Source organism: Triplophysa dalaica, chromosome 17, assembly GCF_015846415.1.
Source record: "Triplophysa dalaica isolate WHDGS20190420 chromosome 17, ASM1584641v1, whole genome shotgun sequence".
Taxonomy (NCBI): Eukaryota; Metazoa; Chordata; class Actinopteri; order Cypriniformes; family Nemacheilidae; genus Triplophysa; species Triplophysa dalaica.
In genome coordinates, this window is record NC_079558.1 from 1,873,682 (window position 1) to 1,893,848 (window position 20,167).

Consider the following 20,167-nt stretch of genomic DNA (forward strand, 5'->3'; position numbering starts at 1 on the left):
GGGAAGCTTCTTAAAAATAAATATTCCCTGAAGCAAACCCGGCGGCTTCATAGCTGCATCCATGTTAGCACGTCACGTTTGATGCGGTAATTTCACAGTAACGTTATGTTGTGTTCAGACCAAACGCGAATGGCGTGTCAAGCACGAGTGATTTATGTGTTAATGCAAAGAGCCAATAGACCTACTTGCGGCGCGAATCGCGCGAATTAAGCCCTGGTTATGAGATGATGAGGCGGCGCTAAGGACGCGAATGAAGCCCTGGTTATGAGATGATGAGGCGGCTTCTGCTTCCGCGAATGACGCGAATCACGCGAGTTGAAAAATCTCGTTCTCGCCCCGTACAGTGCAGTTAAGCTGGTATACATCCGCGCTAAAATATCAAGGTGAAAGTCATCATAGCTTGCGTAGTATAGACCCAGCTCCCAACCCAACTTTGGCAATAGATTACCGGCGACATTTTTTTTATCGCGCGATAAAAGTCTCACTGCGTTAACGCCGTTAACGGCCCACCACTAGTATATATATATCCTTAACTTTCTAATTGAAATCCATCATAGTATGTTAATGCAGTAAAACAGGTTAATCACATCTTGAATTCATGCCTGTCCCGCTAAAAACATACAGTATATCAATACTTATGGGAATTGTGTGTATGGTTTATGCATGTCTATTGTCATGTGTGCATTGTCAATTAGCTTTGTGTGTATGCAGATCAAATGCACGTTTGAATGTGTGCATATGTCCATTTGAATGCGTGAGTGTATGTTTAGGCACATAAGGGAAAAGAAATCGCATAAACACATGTGTGCGCTCTCAACTGCCTCATTAGCTGCTCAGCCTACTAGCGATATCTCCATTCGCCTTTATGCGCTCAAGTTCAGGGAATCACCCGAGATTAATTTGCAGGCTCGGTCCTCTCTGCGTCCCACTCCAGATCCATAATTTAGCAGCGGTGTGGCTCTCTACCTGACACCTGGCACAGCAGGACCCAAACAGAGTGAAATATTCACTGCCGATCATCAGGCTGCAGCCGCTCGGCCTTATTAACTGGCCCCTCATCCATCTGCAGAGATGCATCGTGGGCCGAAAACCGAGAAACTGAGACGAGCGTGTGCATGAACAGATATATTTAACTCCATCCGGTCTTATTTCACATCTGTTCGTTTAGCTGTTGCAGTCATGCAGTGGTTATTTATCATTTCACTTGGTTGATGTAGTGTGAACATGTGACACCCGACTGTATCGTCTATGTAGTTCTTAGGTACAATTTCAGAAATGTTTGTCGTTATTTGACTTCAACTCATGTAAAGATGCAAAAATGAACCTGCAATTTTATGTTTTGCAAGATGATGGTGATGTCAAAGCAAAAGTTATGAATTGCATCCCAAAAGGAAACTTTGCGATTATGACATAGGAGCTGCTGTGTTTTAATATGTATTATCACTGTTGGTTTCAAAACTAAATGCATTTTAAATTGGCAGATACTTGTGGATATTTGTCCAACATTAATATGAATCTAGTGCATTAGTTATGAGAGTGTTTTGAGTTATGATGTTGATCCTTTTCCACAGGCATCTATGCACACAGTTTATTATTGCAACTTATTTTATTGCTATTTCTTTTATTAATTTTTTTAAATTACAGTTATAATATTGCACAGACACAAACAGTATGTTTAAATTTATAAACAGAAATAAATAAAGAAACCATTTCGAAATGATTATTAGTTCTTCTGATTTTTTTCAAATTTCAAATAAAAATATTATTTCTATTTGCATTTATTTGCACAAAATGAAAACTGGAGAAACAGTACGGGAAGCCGCCATATTGTTTTTGGCAATAACACGCATGTGCGAGACGTCATCATTTTCAGGAAGTTCAGTCTTGCAGTTTACATGGAAACGAAAACGGCAGCGTTTTCAAAAAGTTGCACTTTGAGGCCTGTTTTCAAAAGTTTGCGTTTTCACTCCTATAAAAAGCCGTTTCCATGTAAACGGACAGCCAGAACACATAATTTTTTTGCATTGAAAGCGGTCTCGTCTGATCGGCCTCTGATAAATCTGTCAGTTCCTCCTGAAAAATATGTCAACTTTTTCAGCGCCTGCAGCCTTGTGCCGAACCGCTGTGGGGCTCTGGCCCACATTTGGTATTCCTATAGTGAGACGGACAGATTCCTATTAGCATTCCACTCCCCGAAAGACCCGGTCCGGGAAACGGCGTTGCCAGCAGGGAGTCCGCGGGGATGTGCGAGACGGGTCGAGGGCAGCCACTCAGAACGAACGATTCTTCCCCAATTGTCCAACACACACTCATAATGAGAAAACATTGATTGTAAACAAAGGAGGTGCTGTAATTGGCACTCCGTGGGGCAAGTGTCAGGATTCGGCCCAGTAGACAGCACTGGAGCGCTCGGGCGGAGACTGAATTCGGCGTGAACATACTGCTAAAGAGAAGCAATGGTTACATTTATAATACATGGCTGCTTAGTAGATTTTTTTTCAGTCCGATGTGTTCTTTAACAACTGTAACATTTTTTTCCCTGTGGTGAAAACTCATCAGTCTTTGCATGCACGAGGGGTCTGTGGCTAATTGCATTTTGTGTAATTTTAGGATGGATGGGCCTTAAGGTTTCTTAGCAACTAGCTGTTAAAATTGCAATATTACAAATGTCAGCCTTACTACCCTGTTTTAGTTAAAAACAGCATTTTTGTGACAGTCCCTTTTCTAACCGGGAACAAATTTGCCTCAAGGGCCAACATGTTCCACAGTTAAATTAATTTCATTAGTTTTATGCATTTGGCGGATGCTTTCGTCCAAAGCGACTTACAGTGCATTTAAGTTTGTTCCCTTGCATTTTTCGGGGAAGTTGAACTCATGACGTTGACATTGTTGGTGCGACGCACCTTAAACAGAGCTACTGGAATTTTTTCAGTATTTGTGGTCAACAAAAACAGTCTTATGGGTCAATCTTTCGAAATTGAGATTTTTACATAACCTCAAAGCTGAATGAATTAGCTTTCTATTCATGTATGAGTTGTTAGAATATGACAATATCTGGCTGAGATACAACCGTTTAAAACTCTGGAATCTGAGAGTGCAAAAAAATATTGAGAAAATTGCCTTTGAAGTTGTTAATCAGAGGCACTGTGGCACGCCATCCACTCACAAAAATAATGTTTTATAATTAAGATAGGAAATTTACCAAATATCTTCATGGAACATGATCTTTACCTAATATCCTAATGATTTGGGCGTTCTTCTTAAGACTGGTTTTGCGATCCAGGGTCACATTTGAGGTTTTTATGGATCTAGAAGCTAAATCCACGATAAGAACCAGCTGGTGCGAGTTTTTCTGACACCCGTAATTATTTTTACGAGTAAAGTGATTTTGCGAAGCTGTTGATCGGGAAGCATATGGAGAAATTACGTTTCTTTGTTCATCTCTGAATGACTCACATGTCAGTGACTGTGAGAAAGCAACAAAACAGCAAGAAAAATCATTCAAACCTCTGTCATGTTTTTACAGACGTTTACTCTGGTGTATGTGAATAGACATAATGAGATGGTGGTGAATTAACACTCCGTAGTCGCTCAGAAATATCATGGGTGAATATTTCGTGTGGAAATATCTTCTTCAACATTTGGCCTTCAGCTTGGTGGAGATCTGGCAGATTTAGTGTTCGAGCCGGATGTCTGTATCTGACAGCTGGTATTTGGAGAATTTTTAGATATTTATTCAGGTTTTTTTTACAGAGCCATCACTCTGGACAACACGCTGGTTATCCTGTCCACCGTGGCCCCAGATGCCGGGAGATACTACGTACAAGCCGTCAACGATAAGAACGGGGAAAACAAGACAGGCCAGCCCATAACGCTTTCTGTGGAAAGTATGAACACGTGTTAATCACTTCTGTTATTCAGAACTATAACAGCATTTACACTTCCTTACAAAGGTGCAGAGGATTGAAGATCGTAAAAAACAGTTTTTCCCCACAAACTTTGCAATCACTTTCTCTGCAGGCAATGTGTTGACAGAACACAACAAACATGCACACACTGCTGACGGGAGAGCAGGTTTATAATCTCCCTTTGCAAATGCAAATCTGTCACATGCCATAGCAACACATACAGTAAGAGACACCAGCTGCGGCCTCCAATTCCCGTACGCACGTTCACACCTGAAGATGACACATGAGAGTTCAATTACAAAAATCCTTCACTTTTACCTGCGTGTCACAACACACCTGCTTGTGCTCTCATTTACACTCTCTCTGTCTTTAGATGTCGGTGGTCCTGCAGACCCCATCGCTCCCACTATTGTCATCCCACCGAGAAACACCAGCGTCATTTCTGGAACGTCCGAAGTCACGATGGAGTGTGTAGCCAATGCCAGGTGACCATGCAATCACTCATTTTAATGTATTTCCCGTATTGCCCGATAGATGACGATATTGCAACTGAATCTAAATGATTTGTTTGTGTTAAAGATGTTGTCCTGATTAAGTAGTCAAAACATGAAATCTAAAATATTTCTGTGACAATTCTCTTTCACTCTTTAATTCTCTATAAGGCCTTTAATAAAACTGAGCATCAGTTGGAAGAAAGACGGTGTTCCAGTGAGGAGCGGGCTCAGTGATTTTAACCGCAGACTAACCGTTTTGAGTCCGGTTGTCAGCGACTCTGGATTCTATGAGTGTGAGGCTGTTCTCCGCAGCAGCAGCGTCCCCTCTGTCAGCGCTGGAGCTTACCTGAATGTGCTCGGTAAAACACTGGGATTTCATACAGTACTGAAACTACATTGAGAGAGTATAGATCTGTGAATTGCAGAATGATGCAGGGTGCATTTTTCTAACTTTATATTTCATTTTTACAGCTTGAATTTTACTTCTTGCTACTAGAACCTAAATAAATCTTATTTTAGATATAAACCTGAATATAAATTGCTTTAAATAACTGAACTGTCCAATGCACATTAATACATTTATATGTATTTTTTTTATTGTATGTATAGTGTTTTAAATAATGCGTATATATTTAAAGAAGCTTTATGGAAACAAGGTTAATATATATGTTACACTGTTAAGCTTCAAAATTTGTGTAAAGCTTTTTAGAAACATAACATACAAATATGTATTGAATCAGGGATGTCAAACGATTGTTTAACAAAATATTTACCAATAATTGATACGATATAGAAATGTATATACATTTTTAGATTTTTCTCAAATATACTGTATGCATGTAGATGTGTTTTTATAAATATAAAATGAATATGCACAGTACACATATAGACAATACACATATATCATTTGAGCTTTTATACTGAAAGCTATAAATCGCGATTCATGTTTAAACATTTGACAGCCCCAGTATTGATAGTTGACTCTACAGTTGTTATTTTAAATTAACTTATTTACAGAATGTTTCAGATATGTTAATCTCTTAAATTAAGGTTTTTTGTTTGTCTCTGTTTCTTTAGCCATTCCCCTTTAATACATTTACATTTAGTCATTTAGCAGACGCTTTTATCCAAAGCGACTTACAAGTTGGGTAAACAATGGAAGCAATTGGGTCAAACATTAGGACACAAAAATAAATCTATTAATAAATCTCATTGCATTGAAATGTACCAAAGCTCAGCACCCTTATCTGCCCTTTCTTTATCTTTCACAGAACCACCTCAGTTTGTGAAGGAACCAGAGAAACACATCACAGCAGAGATGGAGAAAGTTGTGGACATACCCTGCCAGGCCAGAGGTCAGACGTTCCTGACATCTAAATCAACTGGTTTTTCGAGCAGTTTTTCTGAGCTGCACAAGATGACTACTAATCTGAATAGATTGGATGTTTAATATAGAGCTAGGCCTATATGGATCAGGATATTGGACAAATGAGATTTCGTTGTAGGTGGGGATACCCATTAAGCAAGCAAGTAATTCAAGTGGGGAGAGTTGTGATTTATCACCTTGTCACATCTAACCTGGTTAGGTTACGTTCACCATAAACATTCAGATATACACAGTGTGCTGGGATTTTTGTCCACATTTAATAATGTAAAATCACCTCAGTGCACCCATACGGACAGCATGCTACCAGCCTAAAGTTTGAAGCTTGAGGATGCATTTTTGTCTTTTTGTGTTAAAAAGATTTAATTTAATCATTTATCATATAATATATCATATCTCATTTCAAATCATATCATGTCATATATCATTAATTGGGATGTAACAATATCAAAATCTCACTGTGCAATAATCCCTCGGTATACCGTCCATGGCACAATATTTATTGCTATATTTAAAATTACAAATGACGGAAACTTGTCATAAACATCTTCTTTATCCTCTAATCATAACGGTTGCTTAGAGGTACAACTTATATTATGATTTGGGCCAAATGACCTAAAAATCCCTTTTATAAAATAAAATATTGCACCAGATGGACCTTGCCAAAATATGACCACGATAACATTGAGATCGCTATTGCGATAACACGATATCGATCATATTGTTACATCCCTAATCATTAAATCTATAACCAAATGTATGCATTTGAACTTTTCACATGTGCTTCTTTTAGGTGTCCCTCAGCCTGACATTGTATGGTATAAAGACGCCATACCCATAAGCCCCGTGAAGACCCCTCGATACAGAGTTCTGGCGGGTGGCAGTCTGCAGGTTAATGGCCTCCTGCCTGATGACACTGGAATGTTCCAATGCTTCGCCCGCAACCAGGCCGGAGAGGTCCAGACCAACACCTACCTCGCTGTTACGAGTGAGTTCGTCTTTTGGTCCGTCTCCCCAGATTACATCTTCCCACTGTCTCCCTTTCTTCTCTTCATACTCTGTTGCACAAATGCATTTGGACATTTCTCTCTCACTCTCTCTTCCAGAAAAGCTTTTTATGCCACAGCAACAATCTCTCCCTTTCCTTTCTTCCAGGACCCACTTTCTCAGGCCGCTGTGCTGCTTTTTTGTCAGCGTGCCGGGGCTGTGATTAATACCCTGTTGTGAGAGGAATAGTTAGAAAGAGAGAGAGACTGACAGAGAGACAGAGAGAGATAAAGGGGCTTTTATGGAGGACTGACTGAGCTTATCTCGCCGCTTTTAGAAACGCACAGAGCTGCTAAAAACACTAAACGCCGAATCTGGCTGCTATTTACCTCGCTAACGCCGAACATCACGAAGCCCCACGAAGTTCACAAGTACACTTCTCCAGACAGCCTGTCTGCGTTTCCCGGTGTATTGTTTGTTTGTGTTTAGCGTTTGTGCGTTTTGTATCGTTCCTTTTTTGCTTGTTTGGTTTCTAAGCATTTTGATTCGTGTGAAATGATCATTGTGTCATTTCTGTGGTTGCTGTACAGTAAAATATATTGAATTTAAAATCATAGTGCTAAAATGTTTTTAATTAATACAATGATTTTGCAATGTTTTTTATTTTATTTTTAATCACACGTAAAATATGATTGATGGAGACAGAGAGAGAGTTTATAACTATTTTGGCTACAAACTCTCTAAAAGGCAAAACTATAAATAGGTTGCTGAATTATTTATGATATTAAAATATATGGGTAAACACAATATTGAGAATCATGGTTTTCACGGTTATTTACAGTTATTTACAGTACAGGTATATTGTGCGACCCCATCTATTTCCCCATCTCTGTTTGATACGTGAAATTGGCAGTTGTGTAACATTTGTTGAGGTCAAATGAAATTCAATCTAACATTTCCCACCAAATCGTACTCAATTTATAAATCATTCTTATAAGCATATCGTTGTGATTCGGGGAATGTTAAGGAGACGGTTTTGAACACTGCGGTTCTTTGTACTTCCTTACATTTACAAACAACAGGAAGTTCATAAAGTGTGTCGGAACACCAACGTGTGTTGGTCGATGTTACTTCTCTGTTTTTCTCATATAGTCTGTGTTTCTCTCTCAAAGGTATCGCCCCGAACATCACTGCCGGCCCTTCAGACAGCACGGTGATAGACGGCATGTCAGTTATCCTGCACTGCGAGACCTCAGGAGCTCCCCGCCCTGCCATCACCTGGCAGAAAGGTGAAGAACACGCATCCCTCACCTTCCACTCTCACTCGCACCTGAAAAAAAACATCTTAAAAGCACAAGCTCTCAAGCTCCCAGGTTGCACTTCACCCCGATGCCTCTCTGATCCTTTGTTGTATCGGTTTGCCTGGTTATGTTTTACCACTTCATTCCACAACCACTTTTTCATTGCAACGTCCGGTTCACACATGAATCCGGACATGCGATGGACATTTTGTTTATTTATGCATTGTGTTCATTCCTGTGTCCGTTTTTGATCTCCGCAGGAGAGCGTGTGCTGGCGAGCGGCTCGGTTCAACTACCGCGGTTCACTCTCCTGGAGTCAGGAAGTTTACTCATAAGCCCCTCCCACATCTCAGACGCCGGAACCTACACCTGCATGGCCAGCAACTCCCGCGGCATAGACGAAGCCTCGGCTGACCTCGTGGTCTGGGGTGAGTGCGTGTGACGTGTTTTTGAAGTGTAGATCACCGAGTGTCTTTGTACTTAATGTGTGATGTGTCCATGTTCTGAATAAAGAGAATTGTGAGCGGGTTTACATGACATCTGTGTTATACACACCTTTTCTTCTTACAGCACGTACCCGCATCACAAATCCTCCCCAGGACCAGAGTGTGATCAAGGGAACGAAAGCCACCATGACCTGCGGCGTGACACATGACCCTAGCGTTTCAGTCAGGTGAGGCGCACTTATGATTCAGGTTGCGTCTTAATATACAATATTGCGTGGGCCCACATTTAAAGAGATAAATCACAAATAAACATTCTCATAATTGATTCACTCTCACATTATTCAGAGAGAGTTATTCTTTGGAACACGAAAGAGAATATATTTTGAGAAATGTCTCAGTGGTTTTGTGTCCATACAATGGAAGTCAATGAGGTTGAGATTTGTTTGATTATCAACATTCTTCAAAAGATCTTCTATTGTGTTCTGAGGAAGAAAGAAAGTCATATAGGGTTGGAATCACACGGGGGTGAATAAATAATGGTAACGTTTGATTTTGAGGAAACTGTCCCTTTAATTCTTTCGTGTCCTTTTAAGGTTTTGATTTTTAGTCCATATGTCATGTTTTAAGTCATCATATGTGTCCGATGCGGGATGAGTTTCGCACCAGAGTTAGATATTTGGGTTTAATGTACTTTCAAGTCTGTAAGGCATTCTATGAGCAACAATATGGGTTATTTTAAAAGCGCGGCGTTGCTGTTGAAACCAATTGAAAAAACGCGCCGGCCGCAGGCGTAAACGCCTCGGTGGACACACCCCAATTTTTTTTTTTTAAATGTGTATGCCATTGTATGTTACTGTATCTTTAAACGGCTCCTCTCCAGGTAGCTCAGGCTCACCGCTGCGTACCGATGAGGCATTACATTATCTCAACATTTACAGCCAAACATCCTCACAACTCCCAGTGGAGATCTTTGAAAGTCCTTTGAATCTGCCTGCTGTCACAGCGTGCTTGACCTTCCTCTATTAACGCTGACTGACTGACAGAGAGAAGTGATGTGAAGACTCAACTCAGTCTCATTAAAAACCTGTAAACTTTCAATGAGTTCCTCTCGATGAAAACAAGTGTGGTCTTCACGGTTTTAGCTGATTCAGTGATGTCTCTCTCTCTCTCTCTCTCTCCGATCACCCGCTTATGTGCTAAAGAATGACGGATTAGTAGGAGGGGTAATTGTGTTGGATGGAAGCAGTAATTGATAACAGCAGTAAAAGGATTTCCAACAAGCCGGACCACGATGCAATTAATCACGCGTTTGTGCATGTGTTTGCAGCGCCTGTAAAAGAATCGATTGCTTCAGGTTGGACACATCTGTTAGAAGCTTTGGGCGACCTTGGATGTTCCCTGTGCGCTATACTGTGTGTTTATGATAAATGTTGTATGGGGAAATGGTTAAACGCACGGTTTCGTACGCTCTCAGGTGTTATGTGGTATCCCATGTGAGTTTGTGAAATATCATTTGGCGATACAAGAGAATCAGTACATGCATTGAATCATTTAAAGGGATCGTTCACCCAATAAAGAAAATGCTGTCATCATTTTCTTACCCTCGTTTCCAAACCTGTATGACTGCGAAACACATAAGATATTTTGAAGAAGAACATTGGTAACCAAACAACACTGGACCCCATTTACTTCCATTGTATGGACACAAAAAAAATTCTCATAGACTCATAAACAGTATTGGAATGAGATAAGGATGAATAAATGATAACAGAATCTTTCTTTTCGAATAACACAGCTTGGTTTCTTCAAATTTCCAGTTTCAGTTCCTCAACTTATTTTTTATTTAAAGGCTATATGAAATCCGAGTTGACCCTATTTACTTTTTTTAATAAAGCTTCCTTATTGGATGCATGATTTATGAAAACGCATTATTCTGAGGATTTTGAAAGAAAGTCTTTCATAATCTTTCATTAAAATGTAATAGCTTTCTTCCCCGCTGAAATGACACTTATTTTCTGAGTATGTAACCGGAGCTGTATGGACAGGGAAAAGTCATTTTAAGCAATACAAATATGCGGGTGATAAAGCGAGTGCAAAAGTCACAGTGATCTGGGGTTGTGGGTGATGGCCGTCTGGTTACAAGGGTGTGGTATCGTTTTTTTTCTTCTTTTAAGGGGAAATACTTGAGATTTGGCTCAAGTCTTTCCTCTAGTGTATGGGATTTGTCTGTCTGCAAATATCATGAGTATCATTGGAACCAATCTTGAATTTATGTATGTTTATCATAAATATGTTGCATTGTGGGTAATTGATGCTTGCGATCCGCTTTATCAGTACTGAAAGTAAATGTGGTTATGAAGATGTCCCACTCACTTGTATCTTGTGTATGTTGGATCCACCAGGTTTGTTTGGGAGAAAGACGGTCAGGTTATCATCCCTCAGTCTCTACCTCGACTGCGTCTGGACAATAACGGGACCCTGCACATCTCTCAGACCTGGTCAGGTGACATCGGCACGTACACTTGCAGAGTGACATCAGTGGGCGGCAACGACTCCCGCAACGCTCACCTACGTGTGAGGTCAGAGATGAAACCATTTTCCCAGTATCCTCTGTGATTCTATCCATAGAGCTCCTCATCTCTTCTCATCATTACTTTTTGATTTCACTTGCTCTCCGTAAATTGTGTCTCAATGGGTTTTTCAATACCTCTGTCCATCACCTCACCTTATTCTTTATTTCCACCTGAATTTTCAGTGTCGTTCACAGCATTTTTAATTCGATACAGCGGTTATTGTCTGCACATGTTTTTTCCTTTTCATACTGTATATCGGTCTGTTCATTTTCTGTATTCTCTCTCTCATTTTTGTCAAGTGTGTCTGTTTCGTCCTTTCCAGTTTAATTTTCATGTCTCTGATCGATTTGATAATCTCACATTAATCGTTTATGTCCACTTTCCTATTCTGCATGTTATCTTTTTTCAATCCCTTGCTCTCTTTCTCTCCCTCTCGACACTTTTTCTCTCTTGTACAAATTCACAGCTGAATGATTTTCTCACGTTTTCCTTTTGTTAGCTTTCTCAATCCAACTATTCGCGTGTCTGTTTTGATCAGTTGTTTACGATGTATTATTTTGGAAATAATCATGTGTGAAGAGCTCTAAGAGAGCTTTAAAAAGAAGATGCTCTGGAGGGAGTTATTAAGAATAAATTGCAGTCATTGATAGCTCCACATGCTATTTATAATGCTCTTCTCCATCATTTCATTTGAAGAACATCAGTTTTAAAGCTGCGATTTGTAACTTTTTATTAAATATAAACAGAAGAAGTGCATGAAAATTATAAAATAATAGTTTTGGAATAATTTTACTGAAAGGCTTTTCATTTCAATACTCTGGTTTGCTGGTTGCAGATTTTCTGCTAAACACTGTTGCACCGGTGAACGATTATCTCACTTTTCTTTTCTGGTTTCTTTAGTTATTTATATGCCTGTTTTCTTCAGATATTCACTGAGTGTAATTTTAGAAATAATGTTGCCTGGAGCTCATTAAACCCAAAACTGTCTCTCTCTCTTTAAATAACACACGACCCCACAGGCAGCTGCCTCATGCCCCTGAGAACCCCACAGCGGTGTTGAGCACTACAGAGAAGAGAGCCATTAACCTGACGTGGGCCAAACCCTTCGACGGGAACAGCCCTCTCATCCGCTACATTCTGGAAGTGTCTGAAAACAGTGAGTAGCGCGTTTCGGTTGAGTCATTTGAAAAGGGATACCTGCTATTTGGACCGTCAACCTTGGCAAGGGGATTTAAAGTGTATTTTTTTATGGAAACATGGTCTGAAAATCATTTTAATGGTGGCTGTTTTCCAGGACACCCAAAATTTAAAAGCACTTCTGCTGTTTTACTGAATACACACTGTATAGGACTTGGCTAATACACCATTGAGAGAGAAAAATGTCAACAAAAAACAGATTTGTATAGTATATTCTGTGTATACCACAGCATGTAAATAAGTGGGCGTGGCTAATTCCGCGGTCAGACAAGAATTTGACCATAGAAAATTTGTTCGGACGGTGCTGCGAAAATGGGCGATTTTTCCATCTTTTTCATTTCTGTACTGAGAGGTCACGCTGACACTGGTTCATTATTGTTAAAATTTTACATATGTATTATATCTTAAGTATATTTGTTGAACATTTTGATTTGGTTATACATTTGCTGTTGGTTCTATTCATTTTAAAAGTTTGTCCAGTGCTAAAAACAATAGGAAGTTCTTCTGGACCAGCATTGAACCAGCGTTGTTTGCATTTTCCTAAGTTGTCTATATCGTTGTGTATATCGTTACTGCAAATTAAAAGCAGTCATACTACCCACCCTTAAACACATACAGTAATGTTAATATAGTATTATTATCTAATATCATTAAATAACATAAGAACAACATTTATAGCCTGAATGTCGTAAATGTTTGATTCTCTGAATAGACAAACAAGAACATTCTTAATTATTAATAGTGTTAAACTTTTAAAAAAGTTTTGTAATTCATAATTATTACACATCATAGGTTTTTGAGATAATCGTCGGTTAACAGAGAAGTATATCCCCCCTGAAGCATCAGTGTGCAGATTTCTAAGCATCCACAAAGCCAAAAAAAATGCAATAACTGGAACATTAAACTCTATTAAACTCATTTTATGAAGCCTTTATTGTTTTATTAGCTCATTGTACATTTTATTTGCTTTACATAGATGCTCCATGGACTGTCCTATTGGCCAACATCGAACCCGAGTCCACAGTGGTGACCGTAAACGGACTGATCCCGGCACGCTCGTATCAGTTCCGCCTGTGTGCTGTCAATGATGTCGGCAAGGGCCAGTTCAGCAAGGAGACTGACCGGTGAGCTGATCACAGGGTCCTAAAGCCTGCCAAGTACCACTCTGTGCCCTTTTTGACCATAAAGATAACTCAATAACTCTGCCACAGCATGTGAAAATTGCTTCGGCTCTCACGGGCTGCATGGGTGACAGTGTATATGGGAGGATTTATCTGTCTTAAAGCTTTGTATGTGTGGGAACGTGTGCATCTTTCAAGGATCAGTGTCTCCATAGCCCTCAGCTCGCAAGAAGGCTTTTAGATGCTTATTCTAGAAGTCCAAATGTCCCCATTGGAATGGACACAAATCCCTTCTCCCGAGGTTTGAGGAAAACCTTATCTAGCCAAGATGATCCCAACTCAGATATACAAGACGGGCAAGCTTGTTTGTGTTTGCCATTGTGGGTTGCTTTATGTACAGTACACAAGTGCATCCGCTATTTATGTGTTTATCTCATCCATCCGTGACTTATTCTGAGAAAAGTGAATATCAATGAAAGCAAATATCTACAGATACGCATCTTCTGTCCTCCAGGGTCTCTCTTCCGGAGGAGCCGCCCAGCGCACCCCCTCAGAACGTCATAGCCAGCGGTCGCACCAACCAGTCCATCATGATTCAATGGCAGCCTCCACCAGAAAGCCATCAGAACGGCATCCTGAGAGGATACGTCATCCGGTGAGACATGAGTACATCATGTCTGAGGTCCTCTATTAGATGTTACCCTCTTCAGAGTGTTTTAATAACAGTAGACTGTATTCTTTTAATGTGCAAAGATTTAAGGATTGCTGTTATATTTATATTTCAAGGTTACTCCTGTATTTTGTTTCGTCGTTTCCTCCCCGTCAGTGAATTAATGACAGCGAAGTGGAGTTTTTGTTCTTGCGTATGTCTTAATGAGAAAACCCGAGACGCTTCTTCGGTTTTGCAAATTTAAGTAATGATGCCTGACCTTGGTTATACATCCACAGGTCCTCTGCATAGGAAAAAACCATGATGAAATTTCTCCTGTGGTTCTGTGTCGCCCTCTGTTGTTTGTAGACGGTATTGCCAAATGAAAAAATGATCTGAATACAAAGAATAGATGACAGTGTGTATGTATTGATGGTTATCATAGTCATTCAGACAGGGTTATCTCGTGTTTACCGAGGTTAGGAAATATTATCTCACAGTAATAATGTAAACATTCTCTAATCTCAGGTATCGGCTGACCGGTCTTCCCGTGGATATTCAGTATAAAAATCTCTCTAACCCTGAAGTTACAAACCTGCTTTTGGAGGATCTCATCATCTGGACTAACTATGAGATCGAGGTGGCTGCTTATAATGGAGCTGGGCTGGGCGTTTACTGCCATAAGGTTACAGAGTGGACTCTACAGGGAGGTGAGGGTTTACTGTAGATCTGATGAACTGATTAAACACGTTTCCGATAGAGTAAAGCTTGTAGGGTAACTATGACCTCTTTGTCTATAACTTGGATAAAGCCAAACTTCAATTCTGATTGGATGAGCCATATATGAAGTCTCTTTTTCTTTTTTATTCATAAAACTCTATATTTTCCATAATTTAAAAGGTGGAGCCAAAATTAAGCTCCAAAAAGCATTTGTAACCGCCATTGTTATGCAAACGACATTTTACTTAAGAAGACATATTCACTTTCTGAAGTCATTTGAATACCTTTTATGACTGATGTATATACTTTCTTGAGCTTTAACAGTCTTGTTAAAAGCATAACATTTTATTAGGAAATAATTTGCCTTCAAATTTTTTTGTTTGTTTAAGCTAATGAAATGCATTATTATTCATTTCATAAATGCTACTATTTATTGTACTTTCGTGTGTTTTATTATATTGCTATAGTCTTGCTTTAATATCCGGCAAAGGAGCTAGCCAGCATTACTCACTTTTTAAAGTTTCGCAGCCCAAGTCTGTTGCTATAAAAAGAAGTCTCATCTCCTTCTGTCTCCATCTTCCTTTTTCCATTTCACCTGTCAATCAGTTCCCACCATCGCTCCAGGCAGTGTGAAGGCAGAGCCCGTCAACTCCACCACAATCCGGTTCACCTGGACAGCCCCGAACCCGCAGTTCATCAACGGTATCAACCAGGGCTACAAGGTAAACGCTGAAAGAATAAGAATCCACCGATCTGCACTATTGCCTGAAAGACTCACTGAAGTACCTCAAAATGAGCTTTGTTTGATGAGCAGACATTATTTCAAGTGAAACAGGAAAATGAAACGCAGAATGATGTTAATTTCCATTTTGACGAAAGTGAGATACTGTGAATATTTAAAGCCTTTGGTCTTCCAAATGCACATTTTGTCAGTGTTTTGAAATTTTTTTTAAAAATAATTAAAGGAACAGCTGACCGCAAAATGTTTAATCTGTCATCCTTACCACACGTGAGTTGTTCCAAATCTTTATAGCCTACTGTAATTTCTTTGTTCTGAAAACCACAGAGAAAGATATTTGGAAGAATGCTTGTAACCAAGCAGTTTTTGGCGACCATTGACTACCATCGTAGGAAATGACGAGCAAATAAATAAATAAATAAAACCCTGAAGGGCGAATTTACTAAACGCTTACGCCTCTTAGCGCACGGCATTTCAGCACAAAACACAGCACTTCAACCTGAATATTTAAATCAAGTCATTTTCATTCTTTCCGCGTAAATGATGCTTATTACAGGATGATTGGGATTCAGAAATCGACGCTGCCTGATGCGGTTAATGTGCTGCTTTTACCGCCCACAGAAAGCTGGAGGTAAACAGAGGTTTATTTAAAAAACATGTTTGTGTACATTTCCTAGTGCGGCGGTAATTCATCATCATAATTAAATGATGGAGATGAGGGATGTACAGGGCACATATCCAGATGCGCCGTGTAGCCATTCGGCATGTTAAAGAGACGATTCAGATATCGGGATCTGAATTGAGACACGTACTGGAACAAAATAGAGATGGACCCCACTATCTATACTGTAGGTGTGAAGTTGCAGGTTGTTCACACTCCACAACACATCACAGGCGTGAAATCCATGGACGTGCCCCGTGCAAATCACAAATTTTGTGGCCGCTTTTGCGCCATTACCCAATTTGCATAATTTCTTTAGTGACTTGGATGCTAAAACAAAGCGAACAATGGTTTTGAATAAACAGCGATATCAGGGTAAGCAATTCATTCTATGTGAATCGTCCCCCGGAGAACAACTCAACTGTCGCCGGTTTTCTCGCTTGTTCCCATAATATTGGCATTTCAAAGTTTATAGACGCTGAAAACTCTCCTCAGAGGGCATTAAATAGGGAATAAGAGAAGAATGTTCCAGAAGAGGCCCACAGAGAAAACAAACCGCCTGCTTTCTGATTTTCCCACCAATCCAAGCTGCTGCAATCTGGGAGTGAGTCTAAACCAGTTTAATAAGCCATTACGACTAATGTGTCAGGCCGCCTGCCTTCATTTTCTTATTGTGCTGAAGTATTTTTTCTGGATATAAACAACACACGCGACGGGCAGATCAATTTCTTTTCTCTCGGGAGGAGCGTAAAAATGTCTGTAAAGAATTGAATACTGGACAAACATCTTATAAATTCGCACAGCTTTGTGGAGTATCGGCTCCTTTGACAAAATGTTGGAGACTGCTAAATGAATAAATGTAGATAAGAAACACACTCAAAAGTCTCGGTTCTAAACCTCCCATGAAACCAAATTTAAAGTTTCCAGGTTTTAACTTTGATGTGAGCCTTAAAGGGACAGTTGACCCAAAAATGAAAATTCTTCTTCACTTCCGGCTGGAAGACTTTTTACAGATTTTAGCCCAGTTTTTTAGTCTTGCGTTGTTGCAGAAAGTCTGCGCCAGTCTGCAGATTTGATCATGTATTGTTTTCTATGCAAAATTTCAAAGTCTGCAAGTGTATGATGTCTAGTTTTTTTTAAATCTATTCAGATTTTAGATGCCTTGTAGTGTATTCCAGCCTTAACTCAACCTCGAGTTACAAATGTCTTTGTTCTGATGAACAGAGAGAAAGACATTTGGAAAAATGCTTGTTACCAAACAGTTTTTGTCCACCATTGAAAAATGAAAAAAGGTAGTCAAAAGTGCCATAAAAGGGTTTGTTTTCCAACATTCTTCAAAATATCTTCTTAGTCTTCAACAGCTAATTGGTCAGGCAAATGGGCCCAAACCTACACAGTTGATTGAGACACAGAGATATTTATACATTTCTTTTCATCTTATGAATAGGATATAAGATTATGAAGTTTGTAAAGCGTTCTTAAGTTACAGAACCAGAGTTATTATCTTCTTTTAAGTTTTAATGCAGTTTTATTAATATAAAAAATAGCCTAACTTTTATTATTAGCTTTTATTAAAAAATCTTTGGTTATGCTTCGTTGCTATATAAGATTGATGTTTTAAATTATTTCTGTGGCACCTTCTCAGTTTTTCGTTTACATTTTAGTTGATTTCAATAAACAGAAAGTTTTAATTTTGGTAAACCGTTTTTACCTAGGATAGAACACACACACACACTAAAACTGAAATTATTATTATTTCATTATTATGTTCTGTAACTTTTTCGTTCTGTATTTTTTTATTTATTAGCTGTTGGCATGGGAGCCTGGAAAGGAGGATGAAATGAAGATAGTGACGGTCCGGCCGAACTTCCAGGACACGGTGCACGTGGGCCACGTCACAGGCTTGAAGAAATTCTCTGACTATTACACCTCCGTTCTCTGCTTCACTACACCGGGAGATGGTCCCCGCAGTCCTCCACGACGTGTGCGCACACATGAAGACAGTGCGTGATCAAATACACACAGATATACACACTTTACAATATACTTAGTTGGGAGCAAGAAATTATGCGACACCTGTTTAATAGAAACCGAACTGTAAACTACACCTGTATTGTAGGTTTTTTTTAAGGTCTCATCTCTGTCATTTATTTTTAGCCCCTGGTGCTGTGGGTCACCTGAGCTTCACTGAAATTCTGGACACGTCTCTTAAAGTCAGCTGGAGAGACCCGAATGAAAAGAACGGAGTTCTGACTGGTGAGTAGTTCTCATGTCCTGGTGACTCCAGGAACCTTAACCTTAATAGTTTACCCTGAAAATAAAATCCTCACATCTATTATTCACTGTCATGTCGTTCAAAACCTGTGTTTGACTGTTTCTTCTGTGAAACACAAAGAAGATATTTTGAGAAATGTCTCAGTGGTTCTGTGTCCATACAATGGAAGTCAATGGAAGTCCAGTGTTGTTTGGTTTCCAACAGTCTTCAAAATATCTTCTTTTGTGCTTTGAAGAAGAAAGTCATACAGGTTTGAAGAACAGTACATGGCCCATCCCCCAAATTGATGACCAGCGCATTTATTATTCCAATGATTTACATTTGTCTCCTAGGTTATCGTATATCGTGGGAAGAGTATAACCGCACTAATACACGGGTCACGCACTACTTGCCTAATGTTACTCTGGAATACAGAGTAACTGGACTGACAGCCCTCACCACCTACACCATAGAAGTGGCCGGAATGACCTCCAAGGGTCAAGGTCAGCTGTCCTCTTCAACCATCTCCTCGGGCGTACCGCCAGGTAAAGGCTTAAAGTCAAACATTCAAACACACACTCACTAACACATCTCTCCTCCAGACCACCGGTTTAAGTGCTCCCATTAAAAGCACATCAGAGGGTTATAAAGTTAAACGTCCAAGCGCTGGTTATTACACAAACACTTGCATCCAGAGTCACAGAGTAACTAACAGGAGTCCGGACAGCGTGGAGCTCACCATAATGACTCCCACAGCAGTGATCGTTCCTGCTTTATTGCTTCATTAGACAACATAAGGCGTCCAGACTCGAACCGTGAGCTCACTGCGCACATTCGGAAGTAAACGCAGACTTTAAAGATGAATGAATCCAGAACGGTTATGCAGAGCCCGCTGTTTACAGCCATATACTGCGTTTTAGTGGAGACATATGTCATCTGATGATAATAAACTGAGTTACCGCTGTTACTGTGGATTTATATCATTGAATGCTTTTACCCAGATGTTTGACAGTAGATTTTTTTGTAGTGATTTTTAATTGTACTTGATTTAATTGTGACCTAAAACACAGCTGCATCAGAACATCTGGGAAGATGCAAAACACCCAAAATATCCAACAGCCGCATACCAACAGGCTGACAACATTTTACTGTTTTCAAATAAGGATTTTTTTGCAAAACCCGACATAAAAAGCGCCCCATAACACAGCTTAAAAAATGAATTTCTTTCAAATTAAATTTTAAGATAATTAAAATTATGAAATTTGAATGCACTTTAAATCAATGCCAAATGCATGTATATATATATATATCTTTCCTACCCAGGATGTGTTAGAAAATTATATCTGACCTAAAGGGGGCGCCATAATACAAAAAAAATTGTCAATTTCTTTAACGTCTAATTTAAAAATAATTAAAAGTGATAAAATACGCCCCCTAAATCAATAACAAGGGATTGCCAAATTAATCAATATATTTTGTCTAACCGAGGATGTGTGTTATTATAGCACCAAACTATTATATACCAGAGCACGTTTCTCTCTCCTGTTACAGAGCTTCCCGGCCCTCCCACAAACCTGGCCATCTCAAACATCGGCCCTCGAACTGTAACCCTCCAATTTAAGCCGGGCTATGACGGCAAGACCTCAATTTCTCGCTGGCAGGTGGAGGCCCAGGTGGGTCACCCTTTATCCAAGGGAGCATAACCTTTAAGTTGCCGAGTTGATCTTTTCGCT

At 39.6% G+C, this 20,167-nt stretch overlaps 1 protein-coding gene across 1 annotated transcript in view; it reads left to right on the forward strand.

Moving 5' to 3' along the window:
- sdk2b (sidekick cell adhesion molecule 2b) overlaps positions 1-20,167 on the forward strand; it is a 232,147-nt gene that overhangs the window by 184,339 nt on the left and 27,641 nt on the right. Inside the window, 18 exon segments of the mRNA XM_056771461.1 lie at positions 3,754-3,887; positions 4,282-4,393; positions 4,571-4,761; positions 5,674-5,757; positions 6,580-6,774; positions 7,946-8,062; positions 8,335-8,502; positions 8,645-8,747; positions 10,923-11,099; positions 12,113-12,249; positions 13,267-13,414; positions 13,926-14,066; positions 14,589-14,770; positions 15,387-15,502; positions 17,988-18,183; positions 18,338-18,436; positions 18,788-18,979; positions 19,986-20,107. Coding sequence (XP_056627439.1) covers positions 3,754-3,887; positions 4,282-4,393; positions 4,571-4,761; positions 5,674-5,757; positions 6,580-6,774; positions 7,946-8,062; positions 8,335-8,502; positions 8,645-8,747; positions 10,923-11,099; positions 12,113-12,249; positions 13,267-13,414; positions 13,926-14,066; positions 14,589-14,770; positions 15,387-15,502; positions 17,988-18,183; positions 18,338-18,436; positions 18,788-18,979; positions 19,986-20,107 — 2,614 coding nt within the window.